Raw genomic sequence first — 27,571 nt, forward strand, 5'->3', positions numbered from 1 at the left:
ATTTATCGGGTTTGTACCAATATGTAAAAAAAAACTGACTAATATCTTTCCAAACTATTTACTATTTTATATGATTAAAATTAAATGAAAACACTTGAGATAAGGTAGTTGTATGTGTAAAAGTAGACACCTAGGCTGCCTGTTCAACGAAATGATTTCACAAAAAAGCATAGCTCCCCCAAAGTCGAGAATCAGTGATGTAAGCAAAAAAAATCTAATAAAATAAAAACATTTACATTATTTTACCTCCATGTAGCGAGTCCAAGAGAGAAGCAAAGAGACAGATAAACACGATTGATCATTTCAGAGCAGATAATAATGAGATAATTTGAGGCAATAGAAGGGAAGGACTCACGTCGTTGATCAGAACCGAGGCGTTCCTTGTAGCCTCGAAGTACGGCGTGTCGCATGTGTATCTGAAGTTTCCTCTGTTCTTCTCATATGAGGCTTTGTAGAGTCTCTGTAAAAAAATAAAAATAAAATAAATAAAAGGATGGTTGAAAACAAACAGAATGTATTCTTGTTGTAAACATGAATATCATATTTTCCGGACTGTAGAGCGCATCTTAGTATAAGCTGCATCTATAACGTTTTTTTTTTTGTTTGTTTGTTTTTAATTGGAAACGTATATATATAAGCCACACCAGGATATAAACCGCTCGTATCTCTGCTTGTCCACAATAAATAAGATAAGCTGGATTTACTAAGGACGCAGCCCTGCGTCTCCAACACCGAACCCTGGATTCGTTCACGCCGACTTTACGTGCAGCGGCTCCATTTCCCTCCTGTACTGCCAGATCGATAGCCTTCAAATTAAAAGCTGCATCATATGAACTTCTTTGTGTCGTTTCCATGATGAGGGGGATTGAGTTTGAAAACATTTCTCTGTCGTTCCTGCTGCTAGCATGTGCTTGTTCTAAATGAAAATTAGCCCTTTCTTCTTTGATTTCTAATTTTGACTTCCAATGATTCACTTCCTGCTAAAGAGCCCCCTGGTGGTTGAAGAAAAATCCATAGAAAAGCCGCACCGGGTTCAAAGCGGGTAAAGAAAGTAGCGGCTTATGGTCTGAAAACTACGGTATATGAAATGAATTTTTCCCTCACCTCACTGTACAGAGCCTTGTTCCTATCAGCCATCACCAACTCAGGAGTGTCCCAAACGTAGCACCCGATACCCTTCACCCACTCCAAGTCCTCCTTGTACTTCACCTAAAAGCACAAACAAAACCAAGAGTTTCACACAGATATCGCACAGCATGTCAGTCCTCCTGTTGGGTGCAGCTTTGCATACTCACGTTGCTGATGTTATCGTTGGCTATCTTGCTGAAGAAGAACTCGGGGCGGTCAGGAATGGACTTCCATGTACCCAAAGAGCTGATGTACTTCTCTCTGTATTTCACCTGTGGAGCAGAAACGGAGCGAGTCGCAAGTCATCCACCTCTAGATGGAAAACCGGTCATTTTAGAGCAGCTCGTTTCGACCGCTGACCTCGCTGATGTCGTCAGTGAATTTGCGGTGGCACACGATGTCCAGGGCGTCCTTGTCGGTGTGATAGTGGCCCTTGGAAAGCTCGAAGGTTTCCTTGTAACGCAACTGAAGGGAGAAGAAAATGTGCAAAAAAGGTAATTTATTTAATACCTATTTAAGCTCTGAATCAGAAAACATTTTCTAACAAAGACTTACATTGCTAGACTGCATGTAGGCTTTCTTGGAGCGGATCAGGATAGGCGTATCAGCGATAGCAGTGTACCTGTGCTTCATCTTTTCATATTGCGCTTTGTATTTATTCTGAGTGGAGAACAGAAGACGCAACATATTAGATGTTCGTTTTAGAAAACTTCAATGGGTTCAGGTAACCTTATTTATCAAGTACATTAGAGGAAGCTGGAGCGCTTACCTCACTGAAAACCACTTTCATTTTTCTTGCGTGTTGAATACTAGGAGTGTTCATTTCTGGAGTGAAATGAGTTCTCTCCTTTGATGCCAGACTTGTGTACTGGTACTGTAGAAACAACAAAAAATAAATAAAAATAAACAATCAGAATATATTACAGTAGAGAAAACAATAAATAAAGACCAGAGACGTGTCTCAGCTTACCTTGTTAGTCAGCTGCTGGGCCCACTTGACTCTCTTTATGTCCAAAGAATCTGCAATGGAGGAAACTTTCATCATGTCCTTCTTGCTCTGGGCTCTGTATATGCGCTGAAAAGACACAAGAAAGAAACAGAAACATTAAACCCGCTCCAACGTACATAAAAAACATGCAACTTTTGAAAACCTTTAAAGGATATTGCACATTAAATAAAGCTAGCAGAGCTCAGTAGATCCAAATCTGACTTAACAGAGTATAAAAAAACATACTGAAGAAAACATGTATGAATTTTATGATCTTAATGATTTTCTTCCATAAAGGTCAAATGTTTGGAGCAACAAATAGTTTGCGTTTGTCAATTACATAAAATTAAAATAATAATGTAAAAAAGAAAAAAAACTTGTCCATAAACAGCTCACATCACTGAAGTGAGTCTTCAGCTCAGTCACGCGGTTGTACTCAGGCGTATCCAGGACCACGGTGTAGTTTGACAGGTTCTTCTTAGCGTCCAACGGGTAGCTCGTCTGTAAAAGGAAAAACAGGCGATATGAAAGAACCGCCGCTGGAAAAAAAGAAGAAAGCACACCGAAAACAAACATTGAAAATGCAATGGGAGCTTTTCTTCCAACGCACCCTGAATTTGTTGATGTTCCGGACGTGGACCATCTCCGGGGTGTTGTACAGGAAGCAGCCGACGCCTCTGAGCCACATCAGATCCTCTTTGTACTTCAGCTAAAATGACAAAGTTCAACAAACTTGGGTGTAGAACATATTTTTGTGAAGAAGCGGGGAATAATCACGTCTGTTTTTCTTGCACGATACCTCGCTGGTGATCTCATTGACATGATGACAGTGCATAAGTTGGGGCGTTATAGGCATGGAGATCAGCTGGCCTCGGCTGTTGTAGTATTTCTCCTTGTAGCACAGCTAGTGGGGAGCAAAAAAAAAAAACGGGCGCGTAAAAAAAAGGAGATCTTCTCAACTCGGTCAAACCAGAAAAGTGAACAACGTTGATGACGGCGGCGTACGTCACTGAGGTGTTGTTGGTTCATCTTGAATTGTTTGAAGTCAGGAGTTTCATAGGTTGTGTGGATCTTGTCCTTCTGCTTGTGGTAAGCCTCACGATACAGCCGCTGAGAACGAGAGCAGACAGGAATCGTTTTGTTGAGTGAAATGATCACTCAACGGGTTACGGGCCTCTTCGCTCGTTTCTTCACTTACGTCGTTGATGATCTTGTGAGCCTTTCTGGAGGTGACGAAGTTGACACCTTCCGGATGAAGAGTGTAAGCTTTAGCCTTCACCATCTCAAAGGCCTCCTTGTATTTCGCCTGAACAGGTGAGAAACGACGTGTGTAATGTAGGTTAAACCGCAACACCTTAAGACACGTTCCTCTACTGCTGTCGAGAGTTTGAACACTCACGTTGCTGGTGACGACGCTGTTCATCTTGGCCTGCTTGATGAGCGGAGTGTCGCTGGGCAGAGAGTAGCCAGTGGGCATGAAGCTCTTGTTGGCCTCTTTGTACCAGTTCTAGCAGAAGACGTCAAACAAGTTTCAGAGAGATTATTTCACGATGTATGCTAACGTAAGAAAAATATGTGGAAGATTAACTCACGTCACTCTGGATGTGATTGGCCAGGCGGGCTCTTTCCGTTTCCATGGTAACAGCAGGGGAGGTGTGCTTGCCCTTGACATTGGCGTTGTAATCGTAACGGTAGTGAAGCTGGATGGAAGAAAGGAAAAACCGATTTGACTGATGATGCTGATTGTGTTTATGATGAAATCATCAGGCGTGGTGAACGATGAAGGATATATATTTTTTCAAAACGTATCTGAAACATTGTGCATGATGGCCAAATTATATAAATTCACCATGTTACTGTCACTCAAATGCTGCATATGTTAACATAAGGCAGAAGTTAGCAGCGTTGTCTTTTCAAAATAGCATAAATTTTAACATTTCATATTTAAATGCATTTCAGACTCTGATTCTTGTTAGTGTGCAAATATGGGCTATATGTAGAGCTCTGGAAAAAATGAAGAGAGCACATAAAATTATTGGTTCCTCTGAGTTTACTTTTCATAGGTACATGTTAGAATAAAATGAACATTATTCTTTTATTCTATGAACTATTGACAACATGTCTCCTAAATATCAAGCAAATATTTAGTTTTTACTTGCATAAAATGAGACATGAGTCATGAAAAAGATGCAGAACTCTCAGACTTTAAATGATGCAAAGAAAACAAGTTAATGTTCATTTAGAAACAACAATACTAATGTTTTAACTCAGAAATCAGTATTTGGTGGAATAACCAGGAGGTTTTCAATGAGGTTCAGTGCAGAGGGTTCTTCATTTTCTCCAGAGCTGCATGCATTCATATATCTCATATTGTTTTAAGATATATTAAAATAAATAAATAAAAAAAAGTGTGACGGCTTTTATTTTGCCATGGCGGTGTGCCACGATTAATTACACATAGTAGAAACCCTGGGCAACAAATGTTAATTTAGAAAGTGAATCAAGAAAATCGGTAACTTCATAACATGATATAATAATAATACAATGAAGATGATTACATCACTGAGGTTCTGAGCGTTCTGCTTGGCTGTTTCATACACAGGAGTGTCCGTCACCACGCTGTACTCCTTGAACGACTCAATGCCTTTGGCTCTGTACTTGGTCTGGAATGAAAAACAAAAAACAAATGAGCGTAAAAGACAAGTGATAAGCCACGATGTGAAATTAAATTAAATATGAATACATTAAAAGCCATTTACCTCACTCTGCAGGACACCAGCATGCTTCACACGGAGGATCTCTGGAGTGTCCCAGGCGTAACACCCGATACCCTTCAGCCAGTTCAGGTCGTCCTTGTAGAAGATCTGGGCGGGGATGACTTCTATTTAGCACTTTGTATTAACCTCCTCTTCACCTCTTTCTACTCAGAGATGCCAGTGAACCAGATATCCGTCTGACGGTTACTCACGTCGCTGAGCTGCTCGTTGACTTTGCGTGCTTGGACGTACATCTGCATGTCAGGCATGCACATCCACTGGTGCAGATACTTGCGGTAGTGGATGCCGCTGACGGTGGACTGGGTGTTGCGAGCGGACAGGATCTCCAGCATGTCCGGCGGGATGTGGTTCTTGGCCTTAGTCTTCTCGTAGTTCTCCTTGTACAGACGCTGAATGGGACAAGTGGCAGACGCTGTACTTTGAGCTTGTCATGACCGTGAGTCATTCTTGACAAAGATGGTTTAACTTTTGGTGATCAGATGATATATAAAAAAAATTAATTAAAAAAATCATCTTACATCCAGAACCAACTTTCCGGCCTTGACGCAACGAGCAGTAGCAGGATCGTCTTCGAGTGACTTTGGCAGACTGTAGAGGGACTTGAACTTTTCATAATCCTCCTTGTACTTGACCTAAAGAAAAAAGAAGATCCATACAGTCCCACAAAGTAGTTTTAAAGAAAACCACCTCTTGGTTATGATAAGAGCTGAACTTCAACTTACGTGGCTGAGAACGACCTTCTGTTGTTTGGCGTGTTGCAAGGCGTTGGAGTCAGCTGGGATCTTGTAGCTCTTTGCCTTAATCTTATCCCAGGCGGCTGTGTAGTTTTTCTTCGGATAGGAAATTGAAAAGTGTTCCAGTGCATCTTAAAAACTTTTTTTACACGTGAGACTTTTTAAAAAAAATTATTTTTACTCACATTGCTGAAGAACAATTTGAAATCGTGGCATCTGGCATAATCGTGCGTGTCCAGAACTGTGGTGTACATGTGCTTCTCCTTGTGATAAGCCTCCCTGTAGTTCAGCTAGAAAAGATAGTTTAAGATTAAAGATAAATGCCTTTTTTTTTTCTTTCCAGACCACAAATTTACAATGATTTTTTTAAAATCATGCCGACTTACGTCACTGGCCCAGGTGTGACCCAGGATGGCGGTCACGTACACAGGGGTGTCGGTCACAATGGAGTAGTTGTTAAACTCTTTCTTGGCGTCAGCTCTGTATTTACGCTGGAATATAACAAAGAAAATATTTTGGAGTTAATCATATTTTTATCTTTCTCTCTGAAATAGATTTTAACGAACCATTTAACATGAAAATACTGACTTCACTCTGCAGCTCGTAGGATTTCTTAGCACGAATAATCTCTGGCGTGTCCCAGACGTAGCAGCCGATGCCCTTCATCCAGTTCAGGTCGTCCTTGTAGAACACCTGTTGAATTGCATTGGTACATGTTGTTTCTCAATAGAGTCATAAATTAGACTTTGCTTTCTCAATGCTTAGAAGGGACTATGGCAACAAGAGGAATGTTTTCCGTTTGTCATCTCAAAAAATTCACGGGACGCGTTTGGACAACAACCCTATCAAGACGCAGCAGGATGACCTACGTCGCTGAGAATCTCGTTGGTCTTCCGGGCTCGGATGGCGTCCTCCTGCTCTGGGTGGCAGGTCCACTGGTGCAGGTGGGTGCGGTACAGGACGTCGCTCAACATGTCCTGGCAGCGCTTGGCCACCCGGTTAGCGATGATGTCAGATGGGAGGTGGATTTTGGTCTTGGTTTGGTGGTAGTTCTTCTGGTAGACCCTCTGTAGAGACGCACATTAATACAGAAGAAGGAAGAGTCAAGCACCAACTTCAGCCAAAAACGTAACTGAAAGAAAACACCTTTATCTTTCTTTGCAAAAGTAGAAAGTGTACTTAATCAGCAACTTACAAAAGACAAAATATGAATTGATTTATATTCCTGTTTTGTGCCTTTGCTCTTTTCTACACAAACTTGTACAAGGGTCGTGCTTTCCTTCCACTAGACAATGACGAAAAACTCTTTGTTTTTTAATGTTTACCAACTTATCCTCAAGCTTCTAAGGTTTGCTGCAAATAGTTAAAGTGGAATTTAGCTAACATCTTACCAGTCCCTTGTTCTTCTCCTGCTGGCCGCAGCGCATCACCTCGGGGAAGTCGACCAGGGTCCCAGCCATGTAGTGGCCCTTGGCTTTTTCATGAGAATCCTTGTACTTCACCTAACAAAAACAATGGCAGTATTCATTTTATTTACATGTAGCCAGAGGAAAACATACAATCACAAGTGTTTTTTAGCAGAAAAGAGTAAAAACTTACGTCACTGGCAATCTCCCTGCCCTTCTTGCCGCTCAGTAACGGGATGTATTCGTGGTTCAGGCTGTAGCTTGCAGCTTTAGTGCTGTCCCATTGCGATTTATAAAGTTTCTAAAATGAGAAAAAGAGTTAAAATGTCATGAATAAAACTTTGAAGCCAAAGTAAAGGTGGAGAAAGAAGCGACTCAGTCTGCAGATTCACGTTACCTCACTGATGGTCTTGCCCATTTCCCTGCTATGTGCCAGCTGAGGCGTGTCCTCTGAGCCGATATAATGACCTTTTTCTGCATTGAAAGTCTCTTTGTATTTGAGCTGTGGGAAAAAGAATATAAAAGTGTAATGAACATTTATTAATTGATTGATTTTTCCTCTTTTTTTAAACTTTAATTTATGACGTTAAGCAAGTGCTCGATTACATACGTCGCTGAGGTTGGCGGCGTTTATTTTTGCCAAAATGATCTCGGGACGATCAACGATCAGGCTGAATTTTCCAAAGCATTCTTTGGCGTTCTGCTTGTAAAGCCTCTGCAGATGAAAAGAAACAAACAAAAAATAACAACACCAAGATGAACCACGACATGACAACAACTCAAACAAATAGTAGACTTCGGATGCGCTGACAGAACCGTACATCGTTGAGTATTTCCTGGGCTTTCTTGACTTTGACGTGATCGACAGAGTCGGCCGCCACCCAGCCGCAGCCCCGAATCCACTCCAGATCAGCCCTGTAGACGTTCTGCAGACGGAAACCACAACGAGTTAGGAATAAAAGCTTTGACGTTTTAAAGGATTCATACAAAAGTTCGTCGCTTGTTTGCTCACGTCGCTCTGGAGCTCGTAAATCTTCCTGGCCTGGACGACGTCGTTGGAGTCCGGCAGGCAGGTCCACTGGTGCAGGTAAGTCCTGTAGTTGAAGTCGTTGACCTGGACCTGGCATTTCTTGGCCAGTTCAAGGGTCAGCATGTCTGCTGGGAGGTTGAACTTGGTCTTGGACTTGTTGAAGTCCTTCTTGTACAGAGCGTCGCTGGCGATCTTGGCTGAGTTTATGGCCAACACCATGAGAGGATCGTCGTTGACGCTCAGGGCTCCGATGTGGTGGCCGACCTGCTTGCGGTACGACTCTAGGTACTTATGCTACAAGATAATAAAAAAAAACAAACATTCTTAACCCCATTTTGTTTACGGTAAACAGGAGATAACTGTAATACATGCTGTCAAGTCATCAATTTTAGCACAACTACATCGATAGTTGGAATCTATTGCAGCAAAAATCACATCTCATGATAAATATAAAAAAAATTCAACTAATCTTTGAATGAATAGAATACAATTCAATACAATAGAAATATCTTTTATTGTGTGCACTAGCAGCAAGTTAGAGGTAAATGCAGATTCAAATGAATGTGAATGAATATAAAAAAATGAAAATAATAAACAGCTGTAAAAGAAAACACATGCAATAAGACTATTATAATTTGTCAAGATTTAAAGTTGTATGTATTTATTCCGTCATTTTCTGTGTTTTATTTATATTACTTTGTAACCTATTCTATGCGCCTTATAATCCGGTGCGCCTTATAGTGCGGAAAATACGGTACTTAATTTCTCCATACCAACACCAATTCCTGTACAAACTCTTCCTGTGTGAAATAAACTCCCTCCACTCACCTTACTCTGCACTTTAGTCGTATTGATGCACTGTTTAATCGGTAAGGCGTCTCCAGGCATGAAGTATCCAGTGGCTTTCACCTTGTCCCACGCTTCAGTGTACAGTTTCTACATGAAGGGAAGACAGAAAAAAAAATACATAAATCCAGAAACGGTAGAAAATTAAAGTAAGTGACTGAAACGTGTAACAAACCTTACCGGGTGAATATTTTTAGCGACCTCTCTGGCCGTAGCGAGACCGGGAGTGTCGACCAAAGAGTAATTGATCTTATCCTGGTGCCAAGCCTCGCGGTATTTGGCCTGAGAAGAACGAAAAAAAAAACAAGACATATGTGACACTGTGACATCTCTGCAATGGAATTTTAAACGAAGCATTAAAACAAATTCAGAAAACAGAAAAAATGTTACCTCGTTTAAGACCTCAGCAGCATTCTTGGCGCAGGCCAAGTCAACTCTATCGGTGGGAACGGTGAACTTCTGTTCGTCCAGCTTGACCCGGTAGCCTCTCTGTGAACAAAAGCAAGATTAAATCTAAAACATACAAAATGTATGCATGTAACGTGGTACATATTTAAGGGGGTGTGAGGATGGTCGTGTGTAAAACTTACATCAGCGAGAATCTTCTGTGCATGCTTCACCTTTACAACATCTACACACTCGTGTGGCATCCACCCACAGCCCTTTATCCACTCCATGTCAGCTTTGTACACAGCCTAGAGGGAAACCGTTCATTTAATTAAAGCAGGTAGTGATGAAATAACAAATGGACACTTTCCAAAAGCATCTCCGGTAACTCACGTCGCTCTGGAGGTCGTAGGCCTTCCTGGCCTGGACGACGTCGTTGGAGTCCGGCAGGCAGGTCCACTGGTGCAGGTAAGTCCTGTAGTTGAAGTCGTTGACCTGGACCTGGCATTTCTTGGCCAGTTCAAGGGTCAGCATGTCCGCTGGGAGGTTGAACTTGGTCTTGGACTTGTTGAAGTCCTTCTTGTACAGAGCGTCGCTGGCTATCTTGGCTGAGTTCAGAGCCAGCATGATGAGCGGGTCATCCTGGACGCAGCGGGCACCGATGTGGTGACCAACCTGCTTCCTGTATCCTTCCTTGTACTTGTACTAAAAGCAAAAAAAAATTTAAGGAAGTTAATAAAAAGAAAAAGCCTACATTACAGATGTAGGGTGATTTTCTTCTCTCTTACATCACTAATGATGTCCCTGGAAGCTTTAGCTTTCAGCACAGATATGGCGTCCTCCTTGACGTGGCAGGCTTTGGCCTTCTGCTCGTCCCATGCTTGTGTGTACAGTTTCTGCACAGAGCACAACGAATGATTATAAGGCGTCACTTTCAAACCAGGAGGCAGTTTCAATAAGATCAGAACCGGTGCATTATTTTCAAAGCGAGGAAGTTGGCATAGACTTACATTGCTGATAGTGATGGCATTGGCCTTGGCCAGCTCGTAAGGAGGAATGTCAGGTGGGATGTGAATGGTGAGCTTATCTTTGTCCCAAACTTCCCTATACTTCCTCTGTTGAAGAGAGAGAGAGAGAGAGAGAGAGAGAAAAGAAAAGGCTTTATTAAGTTCTCATTTGCACAGATATTTGTACAAATTTTCAGTTTTAATCTGCTTTCCGACTCACATCGCTGAGGTTTTCAGCGTTTTGCTTGGACAGGACGATAGCTGGGAGGTCCACGACGCTGGTGAACTTGACGGTGCTTGGGTGCTGGCGGTAGAGTCTCTCATTCAGAACAGCCTGGGCGTTTTTAACTTTCACCACATCCACGCACTCATGGGGAGACCAGCCGCAGCCTTTCAGCCACTCCATATCCGCTTTGTAAACAGCCTTAAAAGAAAACAACAACATATACGTTTTTTTTATGGGTGATTTTCTTTTCACTCATAAATTGGCTTAATTACACTTCCTGGTACATATGCTCACATCACTCTTCAGATCGTAGGCCTTCCTGGCCTGGACCACGTCGTTGGAGTCGGGCAGGCAGGTCCACTGGTGCAGGCGAGTCCTGTAGTTGAAGTCGTTGACCTGGACCTGGCATTTCTTGGCCAGTTCGATGGTCAGCATGTCCACTGGGAGGTTGTACTTGGTCTTGGTCTTGTTGAAGTCCTTCTTGTAGATGTTGTCGCTGGAGATCTTGGCCACGTGAGCGGCTAGCATGATCAGCGGGTCGTCCTTAACGCTCAGAGCACCGATGTGGTGGCCGCACTGCTTGCGGAAACCAGCCTTGTATTTGTACTAAAACCGAAAAAAAAAAAAAAAGTATCTCTGTGAGTTCTTGTGTCACGTAAAACTATTTACATAGAAAATGTTTGAGACGCAAACTTACGTCGCTGATGATGTCGCGGGACGTTTTGGCTGCGAGTACAGAAATGGAGTCTTTGGGGAGGAAGTAGCCCTTGTTGATGGCATCGACAAAACCTTCACGGTAATATTTCTGTGGAAGAAACAAACAGCGATGATGTCGCGCTCCGTTCAGTTTGTGCTAAAAACCAAATACATATAAACATCTACACATTCGGTATTGATCTTTGGAATAAATAATTATTTAATTGTTTAAAAAAAAAACAACTAAAAAAAGAAACATTGCATTACCAGACTGGTGTTGAGTTTATTCTGCTTTGCCAGCAGGATCTCTGGAGTGTCAGGTAAGATGTGCAGGTTGAGCTTGTCCTTCTCCCAGGCCTCGATGTACGCTTTCTGTCAAATTTATTACATAAAATGTGTATTAAAAACCAAATGTTCCTTATTAAGTAGTTTTCATATGAGAATAAAACTCACCAAAACTTTCTATAAAAAGAAATGGTTAAATGTAGCTTTTTTTTGTACCTTGTTCATAGTCTGGGCGTTAGCTTGCGCCAGAGCATATGGCATATCTGATGTCTTGGCAGTGAACTTGAATTGGCTGGGATGCTGCCGGTACTTAATGTCACTCAGGATCTCTGCTGCTTTCTTGGCTTTTTCCACTTCCAGCGACCCAATTGGCACCCATCCCATTCCCTTGACCCATTCCATGTCGGCCTTGTACACAGCCTATGTGAGTAGGGGAGCAAAAACCTGAGTTGGACTAACTCTTAGACAAATAAATACTCAAATTAAGAAATGTAGCGTTTTTAAACCTATGAAAGTGTTAATTGTCTTTGTCACAACCACACATTTTTGTGTTTTATTTGGCTTTTATGTGATAAGCCTCCATTAAGAAGTGCATAATTGTGAAGTGGGAAAATGATGATTCATTCACATTTACAAATACTGAGAAGAGAGTATTCACAAGACTATTCACTCCCTCTAGATGGGTTTGAACATTTTTTACAAATCAAAATCTGAGAAGTGTAGCATGATCCATTTGAGATCAACCAATACTTTACAGGTTCACTTTTTACTGCAATTACACAGCAAGTCTGAACCAGCTTTGGTCTTTTTTTTTTTTTTTTACAAATCTAGAGTGAATGACAACAAGTCTTCTCTAAATTATATTCAAGTTCTGGACTTTGTTTCAGTCACTTTAACACAAAGATGCTTTAATCAAAGCATTCATTTCCAGCTCCGGCTGTCAGTTCTGTACGGATGATTTGATGATTCCTGAGACCAAATTTTCAGTAGCACTTTATTTATAAGACTGGCATGACACTGTCATAAACATGAAGGAGTCTTTATGACAGTTGCCATGAAGCGTCATTCTGTAAATAATTACACTTTTAATGCAAAGTTGTTCTAAAAGTTGCATTGAAAGTCCATTAAAAGTGACATTATTTACAAAATAATGCAAAGTTTACACTTTTAATAGACTTTCGATGACAACTGAATAAATATTGACGCTTCATGACAATAATCATGAAGACTCCTTCATGTTTATGACCGTTGTCAAGTCAGTCTGATGCACAACCCCGTCAAATAACATTTTATAAGTTAGTAATGCAAATTAAAAATGAATGTATTTACACTGAAATTTTAAAGTTGGGTGCATATTAAGCAAACCTATCAAGAATACATTTCAATTTATGGTTGAAACGTGACAAAGTATCAAAATAACCACTGCAATTCTGCAAGGCACTGGACCATAAGTGGGTTTTTGAACTCACGTCGCTTTGTAAGTCGTAGGCCTTCCTGGCCTGGACCACGTCGTTGGAGTCCGGCAGACAAGTCCAGTTGTGCAGGCGAGTCCTGTAGTTGAAGTCGTTGACCTGGATCTGGCATTTCTTGGCCAGCTCCAGATTCAGCATGTCTACAGGCAGGTGGAATTTGGTCTTGGACTTGTTGAAGTCCTTCTTGTACAAAACATCGCTGGCGATCTTGGCTGAGTGCAGAGCCAGCACGATGAGCGGGTCGTCCTGGCAACTGAGCGCTCCGATGTGGTGACCGAGCTGCTTGCGGTATCCTGTCTTGTATTTATACTTTAAAGAGACAAAAAATTAAGTAAAATAAAATAAAAAGTTATTTTAAGCAAAACCACGTGTCAAGGAGAAATTAAAGAATGATGTGTAACATACATCGCTGATGATTTCTCTTCCGTGTTTAGCGGCAATAACGGAAACAGCGTCAGGCATCATGTGGTAGCCCTTTCTGAACATAGTCTCGACACCTTCTCTGTAATTTTTCTGAAAAAAAAAAAAGCAAATGTAAATTGCAACAGGAAGCGAAGTTAGATTAGGTGTGCGTAGGTCAGACTTACATTGCTGATGTTGTAAGCGTTAGATCTGGAAAGCAGGATTTCAGGAAGGTCTGGGATCATATGAGTCTTTAATTTGTCTACTTCCCATGCAGCAATGTAATTTTTCTGTGGAGACGGGGAAAAAAAACACAGAAAATTAAGTCAAGATGCTCCCAAGAACAACATCAGAATCCAAAATATGTGCATCTTTACCTTATTGATGGTCTCTGCATTTGTTTTGGCTAAGACCAAGGGCATGGCAGTCATATCGGTTTTGTATTTAAATGTGTCTGGTTTCTGCCTGTAGAGACGGTCGCTGAGAATCTTGGAGGCATTCTTGGCTTTCACCACATCCAGCGAACCGATCGGCACCCATCCAACACCGATCACTTCATCCATGTCAGCTTTGTACACAGCCTGAATGAGACAGTCAGAGTCTTAGAAAGTACGTAAAGACAGCTGCACGACGTAATAAACTGAACATGTGACATAGGTGCTCACGTCACTCTGGAGGTCGTAGGCCTTCCTGGCCTGAACCACGTCGTTGGAGTCTGGAAGACAAGTCCACTGGTGCAGGTGAGTCCTGTAGTTGAAGTCGTTGACCTGGACCTGGCATTTCTTAGCCAGTTCAAGGTTCAACATGTCCACTGGGAGGTTGAACTTGGTCTTGGACTTGTTGAAGTCCTTCTTGTACAGAGCGTCGCTGGCGATCTTGGCCGAGTTCAGAGCCAGCATGATGAGCGGGTCATCCTGGACGCAGCGGGCACCGATGTGGTGACCGACCTGCTTACGGTATCCAGTCTTGTACTTGTACTGATGGAAGCGGAAGAAAAAAAAGTCATACAACCGTTGCTTTTAACATCTCAAATGGACACTACAGTGTGTGGGACTTACATCACTGATGATCTCCCTGGAGGTCTTAGCAGCCTTGACAGAAACTGCGTCTGGAGGAAGGAAGTAGCCTTTTCTGATGGTTTCCTCAAAGCCTTGTTTGTACAGTTTCTGTAGAAAAATAAAAAAAATAAAGAAAAATACATTTGTTAAGAAATAATTTAATATGACATTAACACACCCCTTCTGTTTATTTTATTTACCACATATACACTCATATGTGGTTTTATATGAGTTTTGTTGCATATAACTCTATAAATATTGATACTACTTTTACTTATGTCACTAAAGTACATGCTGTATTGTTTATTTAGTATCTGGGCCTTAATTTAGCAATGTAACCATGTCTATAGACTCTGGTGCAACAGCTGTATCTGAGCAGTATCTCAAGACAATGTAAACTAAATTGGTAAACACAACTGGAAGAGACGAGATTAGAAATTACGGCAAACATATAACTGATTATCAAAGAAAGAAATAGTTCTGCAAATATTTATGGAATTCAAGGAAAGATTTGCAGATTGTTTTTATTATTTGTAAAAGAGATTATACTAACCTTGCTCATATTGATGGCATTTTGTTGAGAGAGGACAATTTCAGGAGTGTCAGGTTGGATGTGCAGCTTGATCTTTTCGTTCTCCCATGCCTCAGTGTAGAGGCGCTAGCAGCATAGCACACAACATTAGCATCGTTGTGAGCAACAATGAAACCATAAATGGTGGTACGAATCCACATGAAGGTCAGGTTTACCTTGTTCATTGTCGTTGCATTGTTCTTTGCCAGCACAATGTTCATGGCATCGATGGGACTGGTGAATTTTACTGTGCTGGGGTGCTGGCGGTACTTCCTGTCACTCAGAACCTCTGCAGCTTTCTTGGCTTTCTCCACATCCAGGGAACCAATGGGGACCCAGCCCAGACCCTGGAGCCACTTCAGGTCGGCTTTGTAGACGGCCTGGAAAACACAGCAGGCACAGTTTGCAGAATTTGCATAATGAAATGAGATACATGAATGAGGGCAATTACAAGTACCACATACGTCACTCTGCAGGTCGTACGCAAGTCTGGCCTGGACGACATCGTTGGAGTCTGGAAGACAAGTCCACTGGTGCAGGTGAGTCCTGTAGTTGAAGTCGTTGACCTGGATCTGGCATTTCTTAGCCAGTTCAAGGTTCAACATGTCCACAGGCAGGTTGAACTTGGTCTTGGACTTGTTGAAGTCCTTCTTGTACAGAGCGTCGCTGGCGATCTTGGCCGAGTTCAGAGCCAGCATGAGCAGAGGGTCGTCCTGGACGCTGCGGGCGCCGATGTGGTGACCGACCTGCTTACGGTATCCGGTCTTATACTTGTACTAGACAAAAAGGGAAACAGCGTCATAGTTACCAATCAAACCCAGTAACCGGGGTTTGATTTTTAATAAGAAGTTTTGATTTAAAAAATTATTTATTTTCCAAATACTTGTCGTTTAAGAGTAACTTACATCGCTGGCAATGTCTCTGGATGCTTTGGCTGCAATAATGGAAATGGCGTCACCGCGCAGGTCGTAGCCTTTCTTTTTGGAATCTTCATTCGCCTGTTTGTATTTTTTCTGTAAACAGAAAAGGGAGATGTTTCTACAACGTAAACGTAAAGCCAGAACTTGTTCGCACCGTCTGTTTAGCTTGAACATACCACACTATAGATGACATTGTTTGCTTTGGCCAGAAGAACGTCCATAGCATCAGGCATGACGTGGATCTTTGTCTTTTCATTCTCCCAGGCTTCGATGTAAGCTTTCTGTGATCGCAGAAACCAACAATCATGAGAGATCAACAAACAAGCGAATTTTACGTAACATATGATTTATTGTGATTTCTTAATTAATAGCTAAAGAGAATAGTTTTGTTTCTGACCTTGTTCATAACTTGAGCATTGGCCTTTGCTAGTGCCAGGGGCATATCCTCAGTAGTGCTCTTGAATCTGAACGTGCTCGGGTGTTGACGATAGGTCCTTTCACTTAGAATCTCATTAGCTTTCTTCGCCTTCTCAACATCCAGGGAACCTATCGGGACCCATCCAATACCCTGCATCAATCTCAGATCCTCCTTATACACAGCCTGGACAAAAAACAAACAAACAAACAGAAATCAGGTATTAAGCAGTCACTTCAATAATAAACAAAACAGGTATGAATTTAAAACAAAATTATCTACCACAGAGGAAATGGAGACTCATACTCACATCACTCTGTAGGTCGTATGCATGCCTGGCCTGAACCACGTCGCTGGAGTCTGGAAGACAGGTCCACTGGTGCAGGTGAGTCCTGTAGTTGAAGTCGTTGACCTGGACCTGACATTTCTTAGCCAGTTCAAGGTTCAGCATGTCCACAGGCAGGTTGAACTTGGTCTTGGACTTGTTGAAGTCCTTTTTGTACAGAACGTCGCTGGCAATCTTGGCCGAGTTCAGAGCCAGCATGAGCAGAGGGTCGTCCTGGACGCTGCGGGCGCCGATGTGGTGACCGACCTGCTTACGGTATCCGGTCTTGTACTTGTACTAGTGGAAAGTAGAACAAAAACATTACTAAGATATAAGATGACACATTCGGAGCAGTATATTGTAAGTAATTATGGCAGCTTACATCACTGGCAATGTCCCTGGATGTCTTGGCTGCGATGATGGATATGGCATCAGCACGCAGGTTGTAGCCCTTCTTCTTAGCATCTTCATTGTCTTGTTTGTAATTTTTCTAAAAATAATCAAAACACATTCAATTGAAATTAATTTTACCAGCTTTTATTAATCAAACCTTTATAATTTTAACTCAGAATCACTAGGTTGAAGTTAATTCAGTGTTTTAATCAGACTTACCAAGCTGTAATAATAACTGTTTGATTTAGCAAGAAGGACGTCCATGGCATCCGGCATGATGTGGATCTTTGTCTTCTCATTGTCCCAGGCTTCATTGTAGGCTTTCTGCAGGTTTGAGGAAATATGAGAGGGGAAGTTATATTGCAATGACAGAGGACAGACACTTTGATGAATGTCTTGTCTCAAAAAACGTGATGACAACACACCTTGTTCATGATCTGATTATTAGCCTTAGCCAGCACCATTGGCATGTCCTCAGTAGTGATCTTGAATTTGTAGTTGCTCGGGTGCTGGCGATAACTCTTTTCACTCAGGATCTGACCAGCAACTTTAGCCTTTTCAACATCCAGTGAACCTATTGGCACCCAGCCGACACCCTGCAACATCCTCAAGTCCTCCTTGTAGACGGCCTGGACAATAAAAAGAAGTGGTGTTTAAATACTTCGCTTAGTTGGTCTGTCTATGCAAATTAAGTAGACTCATACTTACATCACTCTGTAGGTCGTATGCATGCCTGGCCTGAACGACGTCGTTGGAGTCTGGAAGACAAGTCCACTGGTGCAGGTGAGTCCTGTAGTTGAAGTCGTTGACCTGGACCTGGCATTTCTTGGCCAATTCAAGAATCAACATGTCCACAGGCAGGTTGAACTTGGTCTTGGACTTGTTGAAGTCCTTCTTGTACAGAGCGTCGCTGGCGATCTTGGCCGAGTTCAGAGCCAGCATGAGCAGAGGGTCGTCCTGAACGCTGCGGGCGCCGATGTGGTGACCAACCTGCTTACGGTATCCGGTCTTGTACTTGTACTGCAAATAAAGAGCAAAACATTGTAGATTGAACAAAATCAGAAAAATATATTACTTATGTTGAAAGGCTTAAGGAATGTCGTTCCAACATCAAAAAGCTGGTAATGAGTGATAATTAAATGATCTTACATCACTTGCAATATCCCTGGAGGCTTTTGCTGCAATAATGGAAATGGCGTCATTTCGGAGGTCATATCCCTTCTTCTTTGCCTCTTCGTTTGCCTGCTTGTACGATTTCTGCATAAACAAGCAACAGTGATATTTGTAGGTATCTTTTTTTAAAATATATAAAACAAATACTTCAAAATTTAGAGCATAACGTTATGATTGCATGTACAATGACTCACCTCGCTGTAGATGACTTTGTTTGCTTTGGCCAGAAGAATGTCCATGGCATCAGGCATCACATGGATGGTGGTCTTGTCTTTGTCCCAGGCTTCAGTATAAGCTTTCTGTAAAGTTTTTAGATTAATTTAATACGGACAAAAGCTGCTTTTCAAAAAAATAATTGACTTCATAATTAAGTTAAAACTCTGCAGAACAGCGGTGTAGTTTAGCTCAGATTAACTGAGTTAAACTCAATTCAGTTGTTGCTCAAGCAAAAGTAAAATAAATAAATAAAAACTATTTGATGTAAAAAGACTTGAGATAATCCGTCAAAACACTTGCCTTTACGCAGATGACACATGCATTATTTTAAGTTACAGAAATTTTCTTCTGAGGCAGATGAACTCATTACATTTACCACATTAAAAGGTTACATTAAAAATAAACTATTTTGCTTTCATTTGCTGTAAAAAAAAAAAAAAGGCTTCCTATTAATCTGAAAAATTTATCTTGCTATTTCTTTCCATCGGATGTCGTTATCTATCTTCCCTATTGTGGTTAAAAACAGTACAGGCAAAATATGTTGCTTTATACCTTGTTAATGATCTGATTATTAGCCTTAGCCAGCACCATTGGCATGTCCTCAGTAGTGATCTTGAATTTGTAGTTGCTCGGATGCTGGCGATAACTCTTTTCACTCAGGATCTGACCAGCAGTTTTAGCCTTTTCAACATCCAGTGAACCTATTGGCACCCAGCCGACACCCTGCAACATCTTCAAATCCTCCTTGTAGACATTCTGAGAAAAAGAAAAGGTTATGTTATGGTGTCATCAATTAAAAGAAACAAGAAAGGAAAATTTAAGTATTGATACTTACATCGCTCTGTATGTCATACGCATGCCTGGCCTGGACCACGTCGTTTGCATCCGGCAGACAAGTCCAGTTGTGCAGACGCGTGATGTAATTGGCATGATTGACCTGAATCTGGTTCTTCTTGGCCAGCTCAAAGGCCAGCATGTCCACAGGCAGGTTGAACTTGGTCTTGGACTTGTTGAAGTCCTTCTTGTACAGAGCGTCGCTGGCGATCTTGGCCGAGTTCAGAGCCAGCATGAGCAGAGGGTCATCCTGGATGCAGCGGGCACCGATGTGGTGACCAACCTGCTTACGGTATCCGGTCTTATACTTGTACTGCGCCGGGAACAGATGGAGATTCTGGTTTTAGTTCCTACACTCTAGTGACGGAACAAAACAAGACGTGTAACATAAAAACACAAACACTTACATCACTTGCGATAACAGTGGAGGCTTTGGCAGCCTGAACTGCAATGGCATCAGCACGAAGGTTGTGGCCCTTCTTCTTGGCCAGTTCGTTGTCCAGTTTGTACAGTTTCTGCAAAGCGAGAATGAACAGTTGTACTGACAGTTTAATGTGTTTTTATTTGTATTTCTGGTCAGATTGCATCTATCGCTTGTAACAAAAGGTAAGATAAGAAGTGTAGTAAATTTGGTTAATACCTCACTGTAGTTTTTCTTGTTGTCCCTGGCTAGAACAACGTCCATTGCATCTGGCATGATATGGATGCTAGTTTTGTCTTTATCCCAAGCGCTTGTGTAGGATTTCTAAAACGGGGGGAAAAAAATCCACTTTAGAAAAGTGAATTTGCTGCCATATGAATTTGAAAGGATGTTGAATTTGTGAAAAGTTTTAAAAAGTACCCTATCCATGATTTGGTTGTTGGCAGTGGCCAGAACCAGGTCCATAGAGTGCATATCTTTGGTGAATTTAAAGTTGCTGGGATGCTTCCTGTATTGCTTTTCACTGAAAACCTGCCCGGCTGTTTTGGCTTTCTCAACATCAAGTGACCCGATAGGAACCCATCCTATTCCCTTAAAGTAGCTCTCGTACTCCTTCTTGTACTCATTCTGGAGTTAAACAAACACAGAAGAATCCGTTGTACCACCAGAACATACAACACAATTAACTACGTATTACTTTCTACATACGTCACTGGCAATAAACTGCATATTGCGAGCGAGCTCCAGGCCCATGGCGTCGGGAAGGAGAGCGTTGGTGTGCTGGATCTGTCTGTACCCGATCAATGTCTGAGCAGCAGAGGCCTGCTTGGCCTGAACCACGCTCCACATGTCCACTGGAGAGTGGTACTTCAGCTTGGACTTGTGGTAGTCCTGTTTGTAAAGCTTGTCACTCTGTACCTTTGCCACTTGCATGTAGTGGACCAGGAGCGGATCGTCCTGGATGCTGCGAAAGCCAACATGGTGGCCTCTGGCCTTCTCGTAGGCCAACTTGTACTTGTACTGTGATGGTGAAAACACACTTTCTTATTCACACAGCCCCCACAGAGATATCTACATATGCATTTTGGGGTTACAGAGGAATGTTTTGACAGCTTACATTACTGGCAATGGTGGTACCAGACTTGGCAGCCAAGATGGCAATGGCGTCAGCTTTGAGGTTGTAGCCTTTATTTGCCATCTCCACCACTCCGGCTTTGTACAATTTCTGTAAAAATACAATTCAGTGTGCAGAAAAACAATGTGTTGAGGTAAAATACATAACAAAAATACATTGTTATTGTCAAATAGTGAGTTCTCCTACATTGCTCATTGTGAGGGCGTTAGCCTTTGCCAAGACAATCTCTGGAGAATCTGGCATGACATGAACTTTCAGTTTGTCTTTTTCCCATGCTTCAGTGTATGCTTTCTGCAAACAAAGACATAAAAAAACACTCATAAATAATTGTTATTGAGAAAAGTATGACAGTAAGATTTTTTTCTGCCTTGAACGTCGGAGTACAGGTAAAAAAAGAAAAAGTGACACCTTGTTCATGATCTGGTTGTTGGCCGTAGCCAGAACCACGTCCATGGAATCCATTAATTTCTTAAACTTGAAGTTGGACGGATGCTGCCTGTACTTGTGCTCGCTCAGGATCTCGCCGCCAATTTTAGCCGTTTCGACTGAAAGTGAGCCAATGGGGACCCATCCGATACCTCTGAAGTAGTTGTTCCATTCAGCCTTGTAGTTCCACTGCAAACAAACACAACTCGTCAGCAAACAAGGGCTTAAATCCTATTTCTCGTGCTATTTTCTTTCAATCCAAACACGGTAAGCATGTTTGAATTGCAGACCCACGTCGCTCGAATTGAAGTTCATGTTGCGAGCGAGCTCCAGGCCCATGGCGTCGGGAAGGAGAGCGTTGGTGTGCTGGATCTGTCTGTACCCAATCAATGTCTGAGCAGCGGAGGCCTGCTTGGCCTGAACCACGCTCCACATGTCCACCGGGGTGTGGTACTTCAGCTTGGCCTTGTGGTAGTCCTTCTTGTAGTTCTTGTCGCTCTGCATTTTCGCCACTTGCATGTAGTGGACCAGGAGCGGATCGTCCTGGATGCTGCGGAAGCCAACATGGTGGCCTCTGGCCTTCTCGTAGGCCAACTTGTACTTGTACTGTAAGATTGGATAGAGATTTGTTTATAACATATGAATGTTTTTAGAAAACTACATTTCTGAGTTGGTCCTCTAGTCTGTGTCTATCTTACATTGCTGGCAATAGTGGTACCAGACTTGGCAGCCACGATGGCAATGGCGTCAGCTTTGAGATTGTAGCCCTTATTGGCCATCTCCACTACGCCGGCTTTGTACAGTTTCTAATGAAAAAGACATGAACATAAGGTTGTTTACGAAAAGCAATCTCTCATCTAGTACATATCGATTTGTTGTGTAAATGAATGGCTTACATTGCTCATGGTCTGAGCATTTGCCTTGGCCAGGACAATTTCAGGAGAATCTGGCATGATGTGGATGGTCAGTTTGTCTTTATCCCAAGCAGAGGTGTATGCTTTCTGGAAATAAAAAAAATAAATAAACACAGGAATAAAAGAAACATTTTTGGAAAAAGCTCACTGACACATTTTGTCACACAAATTTTAGTTAAGCTGCACCTTGTTCATGATCTGATTGTTGGCAGTAGCCAGGGCCAAGTCCATGGAGTCCATCAGCTTGCTGAATTTAAAGTTAGACGGATGCTGCCTGTACTTCCTGTCGCTCTGGATCTCACCCCCAACTTTAGCAGTTTCAACTCCAAGGGACCCGATCGGTACCCATCCGATGCCTCTGATGAATTCGTTCCATTCAGATTTGTAATTGACCTAAAAACAACGAGACAACTCATAACACTCATCTGTTTTGAAATTTAAAATGGTACATCTCACAAAAAAAAATAATGTAATAAAAAATGACACTAACATCACTGGACAGGACATTCATATGTCTGCACAGCTGCAGGTGCATGTTGTCGGGCAGAAGCAGGTGGCTGTGAGGAATCTTCCTGTATCCAGTCATGGTCTGAACGGCGGAGGCCTGCTTGGCTTGGACCACACTCAGCATGTCCACCGGGGTGTGGTACTTCAGCTTGGCCTTGTGGTAGTCCTTCTTGTAGTTCTTGTCACTCTGTATCCTAGCAACCTCCATGTAGTGAACCAGCAGAGGGTCGTCCTGGAGGCTGCGGAAGCCAACATGGTGGCCTCTGGCCTTCTCATACTCTTTCTTGTACTGGACCTAAATAAAAAAAAGTTTTTTAAAGTGACATGCAAAGTGTTGTTGAATGCATTTTAATAGAATCCGATTGTTGTCGTTATATGATAAGTTACTACAGAAAATACATACATTGCTGGCAATATGTCTGCCGTGCTTGGCATGGAGAATGGGAATAGCATCAGGCTTCATGTCGTATCCCTTGGCAATGTCTTGCACCCATTGCTGCTTGTAGAGACTCTGTGAAAATCAACAGAATGGATGTATGGATGAATGATTTTTTTTTTTTTTTTGCATTTTCCAACTGTGAAGAAAATATAAAACAAATCCCTTTTCGACAGGATATAGGAACCCTGTAAGTAAAATCTTTAGCTCTAACCTCGCTGATGGTTTGGGCGTTGAATTTAGCCTGGAGGAACTCCGGGCTGTCAGCTGGCAGATGATAGGTGTGCATGAATTTTTCACCAGACGCTTTGTACGCAGTCTACATAGTAGAAAATGATATATGTTGTGTTAAAAGAAAAAAAACATTAATTTGTTCGTGTTTTGGACGAACTGGAATGATCGACAAATGGTTCCTACTTTGTCCATTAGCTTTGAGTTGACCAAAGCCAGAGACATGTTCATGTCGTCGGTCTTGCTGGTGTGCTTGAAGGAGCTGGGATGCTGGCGGTAACCTCTGTCATCCAGTGCAGCTTTGGCTGTCTTGGCTTTCTCAACATCCAAAGAACCGATCGGTACCCAGCCGATACCTTTGAAGTAGTTGTTGTACTCCGATTTGTAGACATTCTGTGGATTAAAAACAAAGAAACAAAAGCATAACACATAGGAGCATAAGATGTGATATACTGTGCTAAAAACACTGTGTGATGTTACGCCGATGAGAACATACGTCACTCTGAATCTCCATCATGTTGCGGCACAGCTGCAGGTGCATGTTGTCAGGCAGCAGGAGGAAGCTGTGTGGGACCTTCCTGTATCCAGTCATGGTCTGAACGGTGGAGGCCTGCTTGGCTTGGACCACGCTCAGCATGTCCACCGGGGTGTGGTACTTCAGCTTGGCCTTGTGGTAGTCCTTCTTGTAGTTCTTGTCGCTCTGCATTTTCGCCACTTGCATATAGTGCACCAGAAGGGGGTCGTCCTGCAGGCTGCGGAAGCCAACATGGTGGCCTCTGGCCTTCTCGTAAGCCAGCTTATATTTGTACTGCAGAAAAGCACAGTATTTATTAGTGACGTCACTGTAACGCTAAACGCCTTGGCATTTAAACGTGAATGTAATGAGAAACGTACATTACTGGCAATGTCTCTTGAAGATTTGGCAGCTAAAACGGGAATAGCATCTTCCTTCACGTGATGTCCCTTGAGGATATCTTGGCGATGGGCGTAGGTGTAAAAGTTCTGCACAAAAGCACAATTCAGAACATTACAAACATAGCAACACTTTCATTTCTGTACATCGTATTGATTGAAAGCCGGTGACACTGACCTGGCTGATGTTTACAGCATTGTACCTGGCTTGCATCAGTTCAGGGGTGTCGGCTGGGAGATGGTAAGTGTGCATGAACTTCTCCCCACTGGCTTTATAATCTTTCTGCATTGTTGTGAATGAAGAGTTTGATTTATGTTCATCTTATGAAAACAAAAAAAAGAAGTCACAGAGTGACTGCATGCAAAGAGTTCCCATTTTTAACTCCTCACCACATTCATGATCTTGGCATTTGCTTTGGCCAGCTCCATGTTCATTGAGTCCGTAACGCTGGTGAATTTGATTGTGGAAGGGTGCTGTCTGTACTTTTTCTCATCTAGAGCCGCTGCCGCCGCCTTTGCCTTCTCTACATCCAGGGAGCCAATTGGAACCCAGCCAATTCCTTTCACCGAAGTCTCATAATCCATTTTATAGTAGTTCTGCCAAACATGACAAAGCAGAGAATTGTTAGAGTGATTAAAGAGAACCATTTCACTAGATGCTGTATTGCAAATATTCCCAAAAGAAACCACTTACATCGCTGACGTTGTAGTTCATGGTGCGAGCGAGCTGAAGGTTCATTGCGTCAGGCAGAAGAAAGTAATTGTGATGGTGCTGCTTGTAGCCGGCAAATGTCTGCACGGCTGTGGCATGCTTAGCATGGGCCACACTCAGCATGTCCACTGGAGAGTGGTACTTCAGTTTGGCCTTGTGGTAGTCCTGCTTGTATAGCTTGTCGCTCTGTATCTTAGCAACTTTCATGTAGTGGACCAGGAGCGGATCGTCCTGGATGCTGCGGAAGCCAACATGGTGGCCTCTGGCCTTCTCATAGGCCTTTTTGTACTGGACCTGGGTGTACAAGCATAAACTGGATTGTGGGAAGTTGCGTGATGTAGCACAAAAAGTCAGCCCATTCAGTGTACGGTGTATGAAATGCCACTTTAGAAGACTTACATTGCTGACAGCGTGTCTGGCTGCTTTGGCAGCAACAACCGGGATTGCATCGGGCTTCAGGTCATAACCTTTGGCGATCAGCTCTTCCCAGGCGTACTTGTAGTAGTTCTGAAATGATAACATTCAAATTAATAACGACAAAAGCAATTATACACTGTTACACAAAAAATAACTTTTTTTTGGAGTTATGTATTAGGCTACATGTATTTTAAAGTATAAGGGTTTTGTATGCAGCCTGGATAGTGGAGCAGTTCTTGGCCCTGTTGCCTTGCAGCAAGAAGGTCCTGGGTTTAAATCCCGGCCTGGGATCTTACTGCATGGCATTTGCATGTCCTCTATACTCCAGCTTTCTTCCACAGGTTTTGGACAGTCCAAAAAAAGAAGCGTGTGCATCTCTTGGAACTGGCACCCTGCGTACCTTCGCCCAATGACCCCTGGAGAAAGGCTTCAGCTCCCCCAGTAGCCATACAGTGCCAAGCCAGTGCAGACATGTATAGATGGATGGATGTATTGCACTACCTTGCTGATGTTGTAGGCATTACACTTGGCTTGGAGGAACTCTGGAGTATCAGGAGGCAAAGAGTACTTTTGATGGATTTTCTCAAGACCTCTCTTGTAGAACAGCTGTGTGGATAAAAGGCAGTAAGAACACGCACAGACATAAAGAAATATACTAAAAAAAAAGCCAAAATAATTCAGAGTTCACTGGGCGGTGGACTCACATCACTCCTCTGAAGCTGGTTGACTTTAGCCTGCAGCGTGATGGGATGGTCGTCTATGGCTGTGAATGGAATCGCGTCTGGGGCCTGTCGGTATTTTCTCTACAAGGACAAAAGGAGGTGTAAAATAAAGACATTAAACCTTTCTCCAGGGATCAGATATGATTGCTTTAGCAAACATACTTTAGCAAACACTGCTTCTCACTCGTACCTCGTTGAGAATCTCAGCAGCTTTCTTTGCCTTTTCTACATCCAGGGAGCCATACGGGACCCATGGGGTTCCTTTGACGTAGCTGTTGTACTCAGCTTTATACTCATTCTTTGATGGAAAAAATAAAAATAAGGATGTCAGTAAAAAGAAATATCTTCACATTGGAACATAAACAAAATGTGAACCATCTTGTAAAATCTTGTCTGCTTACGTCACTCTGGATGGCGTTGGCTTTCTTGGCCGTGTCCAGCAGCACGCTGTCGTAAGGCAGGAAGTAGTTGGGGCTGATCTTCCTATAGCCTGCCATGCTGGCGATTGCCTGGGACTTCTTGGCCAGGGTGACTGATATCATATCCAGTGGTGTGTGGTACTTGGTCTTGATTTTTTCATAGTTCTTCTTATATTCGCGCTGTGGATAAATCGGTGAGATTTGGTTCGAGTATTTCTTTTTCTTTTCTCGCCAATAATGAACTCGATTTGATTGATTTGACCCTGACAACTCACATCACTTTGGATTTTGGCAACATGAACCGAGTGCAAGATCTTGGGGTCGTCATTAATGCTGAGGGCTCCAACCATGTGTCCCCTGTTCTTCTCGTACTCCTTTTTGTACTTAACCTGCAGGGACAAAGCAGAAGTGCGGCAATAAAATGATAATAAAAAAAATAAAATAAAACTGAAAACAACAACGCAGACATTTATGAGGGCAGGCACTTACGTCGCTGGCAATGTTTGTGTGAGCACGGGCGGCCAGGATTGGGATGGCGTCACCCTTGATTTCAAACTTCTTTGCTTTGGTTTTCTCCCAGTCGTACTTATAGCAGCTCTGCAACGACAATAAGCAGCCGCTCACAAATCCAAACACTCAATCGATTTAAAAAGCGATTCAGTTTTAGAGACGGATTTGAATTTTACTCACTTCGCTCAGGTTGTAGGCGTTAACTCTGGACTGGATGAAGAAGGGGTAGTCCGGGGGGAGGCTGTACTTGAACTTTGTTTTCTCAAACTTTTCCTTGTAGTTCAACTGCGAGAGAAAAAGCATTCGATTAAAACCCTCTGTTCTGCTCGGACCAATCGTCCTACAGTTTCCTGTCTGTAGAGGGCAGCAGTATGCTGACTGCGGCTGCTCCGGCTCTTTCCTCCTTGCCAAGGCCCTATCTGATGACAGATTTTATTCTGGGCCAAGTGAATGCTTGTTTCTATTTATACTGCAGAGAAACGGCTCTCCAGTTTCCATGGAGCCCATAGAAAGACATCTG

At 42.5% G+C, this 27,571-nt stretch overlaps 1 protein-coding gene across 18 annotated transcripts in view; it reads right to left on the minus strand.

Moving 5' to 3' along the window:
* The window catches only part of neb (nebulin), a 66,009-nt gene that overhangs the window by 25,836 nt on the left and 12,602 nt on the right, over nucleotides 1-27,571 (minus strand). For all 18 annotated transcript variants that reach the window (XM_081600465.1, XM_081600470.1, XM_081600527.1 and 15 more), the window contains 90 exons: nucleotides 27,232-27,336; nucleotides 27,031-27,138; nucleotides 26,817-26,930; nucleotides 26,524-26,721; nucleotides 26,313-26,420; nucleotides 26,105-26,203; nucleotides 25,902-26,006; nucleotides 25,383-25,490; nucleotides 24,966-25,277; nucleotides 24,662-24,868; nucleotides 24,450-24,554; nucleotides 24,254-24,361; nucleotides 23,856-24,167; nucleotides 23,546-23,752; nucleotides 23,343-23,447; nucleotides 23,096-23,203; nucleotides 22,676-22,987; nucleotides 22,372-22,578; nucleotides 22,168-22,272; nucleotides 21,970-22,077; nucleotides 21,566-21,877; nucleotides 21,254-21,460; nucleotides 21,032-21,136; nucleotides 20,828-20,935; nucleotides 20,419-20,730; nucleotides 20,131-20,337; nucleotides 19,930-20,034; nucleotides 19,697-19,804; nucleotides 19,291-19,602; nucleotides 19,008-19,211; nucleotides 18,434-18,538; nucleotides 18,216-18,323; nucleotides 17,775-18,086; nucleotides 17,492-17,695; nucleotides 17,286-17,390; nucleotides 17,056-17,163; nucleotides 16,659-16,970; nucleotides 16,331-16,534; nucleotides 16,110-16,214; nucleotides 15,919-16,026; nucleotides 15,478-15,789; nucleotides 15,190-15,393; nucleotides 14,996-15,100; nucleotides 14,443-14,550; nucleotides 14,050-14,361; nucleotides 13,762-13,965; nucleotides 13,570-13,674; nucleotides 13,388-13,495; nucleotides 12,980-13,291; nucleotides 11,727-11,930; nucleotides 11,493-11,597; nucleotides 11,227-11,334; nucleotides 10,824-11,135; nucleotides 10,524-10,727; nucleotides 10,307-10,411; nucleotides 10,085-10,192; nucleotides 9,690-10,001; nucleotides 9,500-9,604; nucleotides 9,300-9,398; nucleotides 9,090-9,191; nucleotides 8,892-8,999; nucleotides 8,046-8,357; nucleotides 7,855-7,959; nucleotides 7,644-7,748; nucleotides 7,431-7,535; nucleotides 7,227-7,334; nucleotides 7,019-7,129; nucleotides 6,497-6,694; nucleotides 6,216-6,320; nucleotides 6,014-6,118; nucleotides 5,813-5,917; nucleotides 5,616-5,723; nucleotides 5,412-5,525; nucleotides 5,085-5,282; nucleotides 4,876-4,980; nucleotides 4,675-4,779; nucleotides 3,709-3,816; nucleotides 3,516-3,623; nucleotides 3,315-3,422; nucleotides 3,122-3,226; nucleotides 2,916-3,020; nucleotides 2,727-2,825; nucleotides 2,513-2,617; nucleotides 2,099-2,203; nucleotides 1,898-2,002; nucleotides 1,684-1,788; nucleotides 1,489-1,593; nucleotides 1,296-1,400; nucleotides 1,105-1,209; nucleotides 356-460 (listed from right to left, as the gene is read on the minus strand). In XM_081600465.1, the coding sequence (XP_081456591.1) occupies nucleotides 356-460; nucleotides 1,105-1,209; nucleotides 1,296-1,400; nucleotides 1,489-1,593; nucleotides 1,684-1,788; nucleotides 1,898-2,002; nucleotides 2,099-2,203; nucleotides 2,513-2,617; nucleotides 2,727-2,825; nucleotides 2,916-3,020; nucleotides 3,122-3,226; nucleotides 3,315-3,422; nucleotides 3,516-3,623; nucleotides 3,709-3,816; nucleotides 4,675-4,779; nucleotides 4,876-4,980; nucleotides 5,085-5,282; nucleotides 5,412-5,525; nucleotides 5,616-5,723; nucleotides 5,813-5,917; nucleotides 6,014-6,118; nucleotides 6,216-6,320; nucleotides 6,497-6,694; nucleotides 7,019-7,129; nucleotides 7,227-7,334; nucleotides 7,431-7,535; nucleotides 7,644-7,748; nucleotides 7,855-7,959; nucleotides 8,046-8,357; nucleotides 8,892-8,999; nucleotides 9,090-9,191; nucleotides 9,300-9,398; nucleotides 9,500-9,604; nucleotides 9,690-10,001; nucleotides 10,085-10,192; nucleotides 10,307-10,411; nucleotides 10,524-10,727; nucleotides 10,824-11,135; nucleotides 11,227-11,334; nucleotides 11,493-11,597; nucleotides 11,727-11,930; nucleotides 12,980-13,291; nucleotides 13,388-13,495; nucleotides 13,570-13,674; nucleotides 13,762-13,965; nucleotides 14,050-14,361; nucleotides 14,443-14,550; nucleotides 14,996-15,100; nucleotides 15,190-15,393; nucleotides 15,478-15,789; nucleotides 15,919-16,026; nucleotides 16,110-16,214; nucleotides 16,331-16,534; nucleotides 16,659-16,970; nucleotides 17,056-17,163; nucleotides 17,286-17,390; nucleotides 17,492-17,695; nucleotides 17,775-18,086; nucleotides 18,216-18,323; nucleotides 18,434-18,538; nucleotides 19,008-19,211; nucleotides 19,291-19,602; nucleotides 19,697-19,804; nucleotides 19,930-20,034; nucleotides 20,131-20,337; nucleotides 20,419-20,730; nucleotides 20,828-20,935; nucleotides 21,032-21,136; nucleotides 21,254-21,460; nucleotides 21,566-21,877; nucleotides 21,970-22,077; nucleotides 22,168-22,272; nucleotides 22,372-22,578; nucleotides 22,676-22,987; nucleotides 23,096-23,203; nucleotides 23,343-23,447; nucleotides 23,546-23,752; nucleotides 23,856-24,167; nucleotides 24,254-24,361; nucleotides 24,450-24,554; nucleotides 24,662-24,868; nucleotides 24,966-25,277; nucleotides 25,383-25,490; nucleotides 25,902-26,006; nucleotides 26,105-26,203; nucleotides 26,313-26,420; nucleotides 26,524-26,721; nucleotides 26,817-26,930; nucleotides 27,031-27,138; nucleotides 27,232-27,336 (13,896 nt within the window). The remainder of the gene's footprint in view (nucleotides 1-355; nucleotides 461-1,104; nucleotides 1,210-1,295; nucleotides 1,401-1,488; nucleotides 1,594-1,683; nucleotides 1,789-1,897; nucleotides 2,003-2,098; nucleotides 2,204-2,512; nucleotides 2,618-2,726; nucleotides 2,826-2,915; nucleotides 3,021-3,121; nucleotides 3,227-3,314; nucleotides 3,423-3,515; nucleotides 3,624-3,708; nucleotides 3,817-4,674; nucleotides 4,780-4,875; nucleotides 4,981-5,084; nucleotides 5,283-5,411; nucleotides 5,526-5,615; nucleotides 5,724-5,812; nucleotides 5,918-6,013; nucleotides 6,119-6,215; nucleotides 6,321-6,496; nucleotides 6,695-7,018; nucleotides 7,130-7,226; nucleotides 7,335-7,430; nucleotides 7,536-7,643; nucleotides 7,749-7,854; nucleotides 7,960-8,045; nucleotides 8,358-8,891; nucleotides 9,000-9,089; nucleotides 9,192-9,299; nucleotides 9,399-9,499; nucleotides 9,605-9,689; nucleotides 10,002-10,084; nucleotides 10,193-10,306; nucleotides 10,412-10,523; nucleotides 10,728-10,823; nucleotides 11,136-11,226; nucleotides 11,335-11,492; nucleotides 11,598-11,726; nucleotides 11,931-12,979; nucleotides 13,292-13,387; nucleotides 13,496-13,569; nucleotides 13,675-13,761; nucleotides 13,966-14,049; nucleotides 14,362-14,442; nucleotides 14,551-14,995; nucleotides 15,101-15,189; nucleotides 15,394-15,477; nucleotides 15,790-15,918; nucleotides 16,027-16,109; nucleotides 16,215-16,330; nucleotides 16,535-16,658; nucleotides 16,971-17,055; nucleotides 17,164-17,285; nucleotides 17,391-17,491; nucleotides 17,696-17,774; nucleotides 18,087-18,215; nucleotides 18,324-18,433; nucleotides 18,539-19,007; nucleotides 19,212-19,290; nucleotides 19,603-19,696; nucleotides 19,805-19,929; nucleotides 20,035-20,130; nucleotides 20,338-20,418; nucleotides 20,731-20,827; nucleotides 20,936-21,031; nucleotides 21,137-21,253; nucleotides 21,461-21,565; nucleotides 21,878-21,969; nucleotides 22,078-22,167; nucleotides 22,273-22,371; nucleotides 22,579-22,675; nucleotides 22,988-23,095; nucleotides 23,204-23,342; nucleotides 23,448-23,545; nucleotides 23,753-23,855; nucleotides 24,168-24,253; nucleotides 24,362-24,449; nucleotides 24,555-24,661; nucleotides 24,869-24,965; nucleotides 25,278-25,382; nucleotides 25,491-25,901; nucleotides 26,007-26,104; nucleotides 26,204-26,312; nucleotides 26,421-26,523; nucleotides 26,722-26,816; nucleotides 26,931-27,030; nucleotides 27,139-27,231; nucleotides 27,337-27,571) is intronic.

The sequence above is a fragment of the Poecilia reticulata genome, chromosome 2 (assembly GCF_904066995.2).
Source record: "Poecilia reticulata chromosome 2, P_reticulata-male-v2, whole genome shotgun sequence".
In the NCBI taxonomy this organism is placed as follows: Eukaryota; Metazoa; Chordata; class Actinopteri; order Cyprinodontiformes; family Poeciliidae; genus Poecilia; species Poecilia reticulata.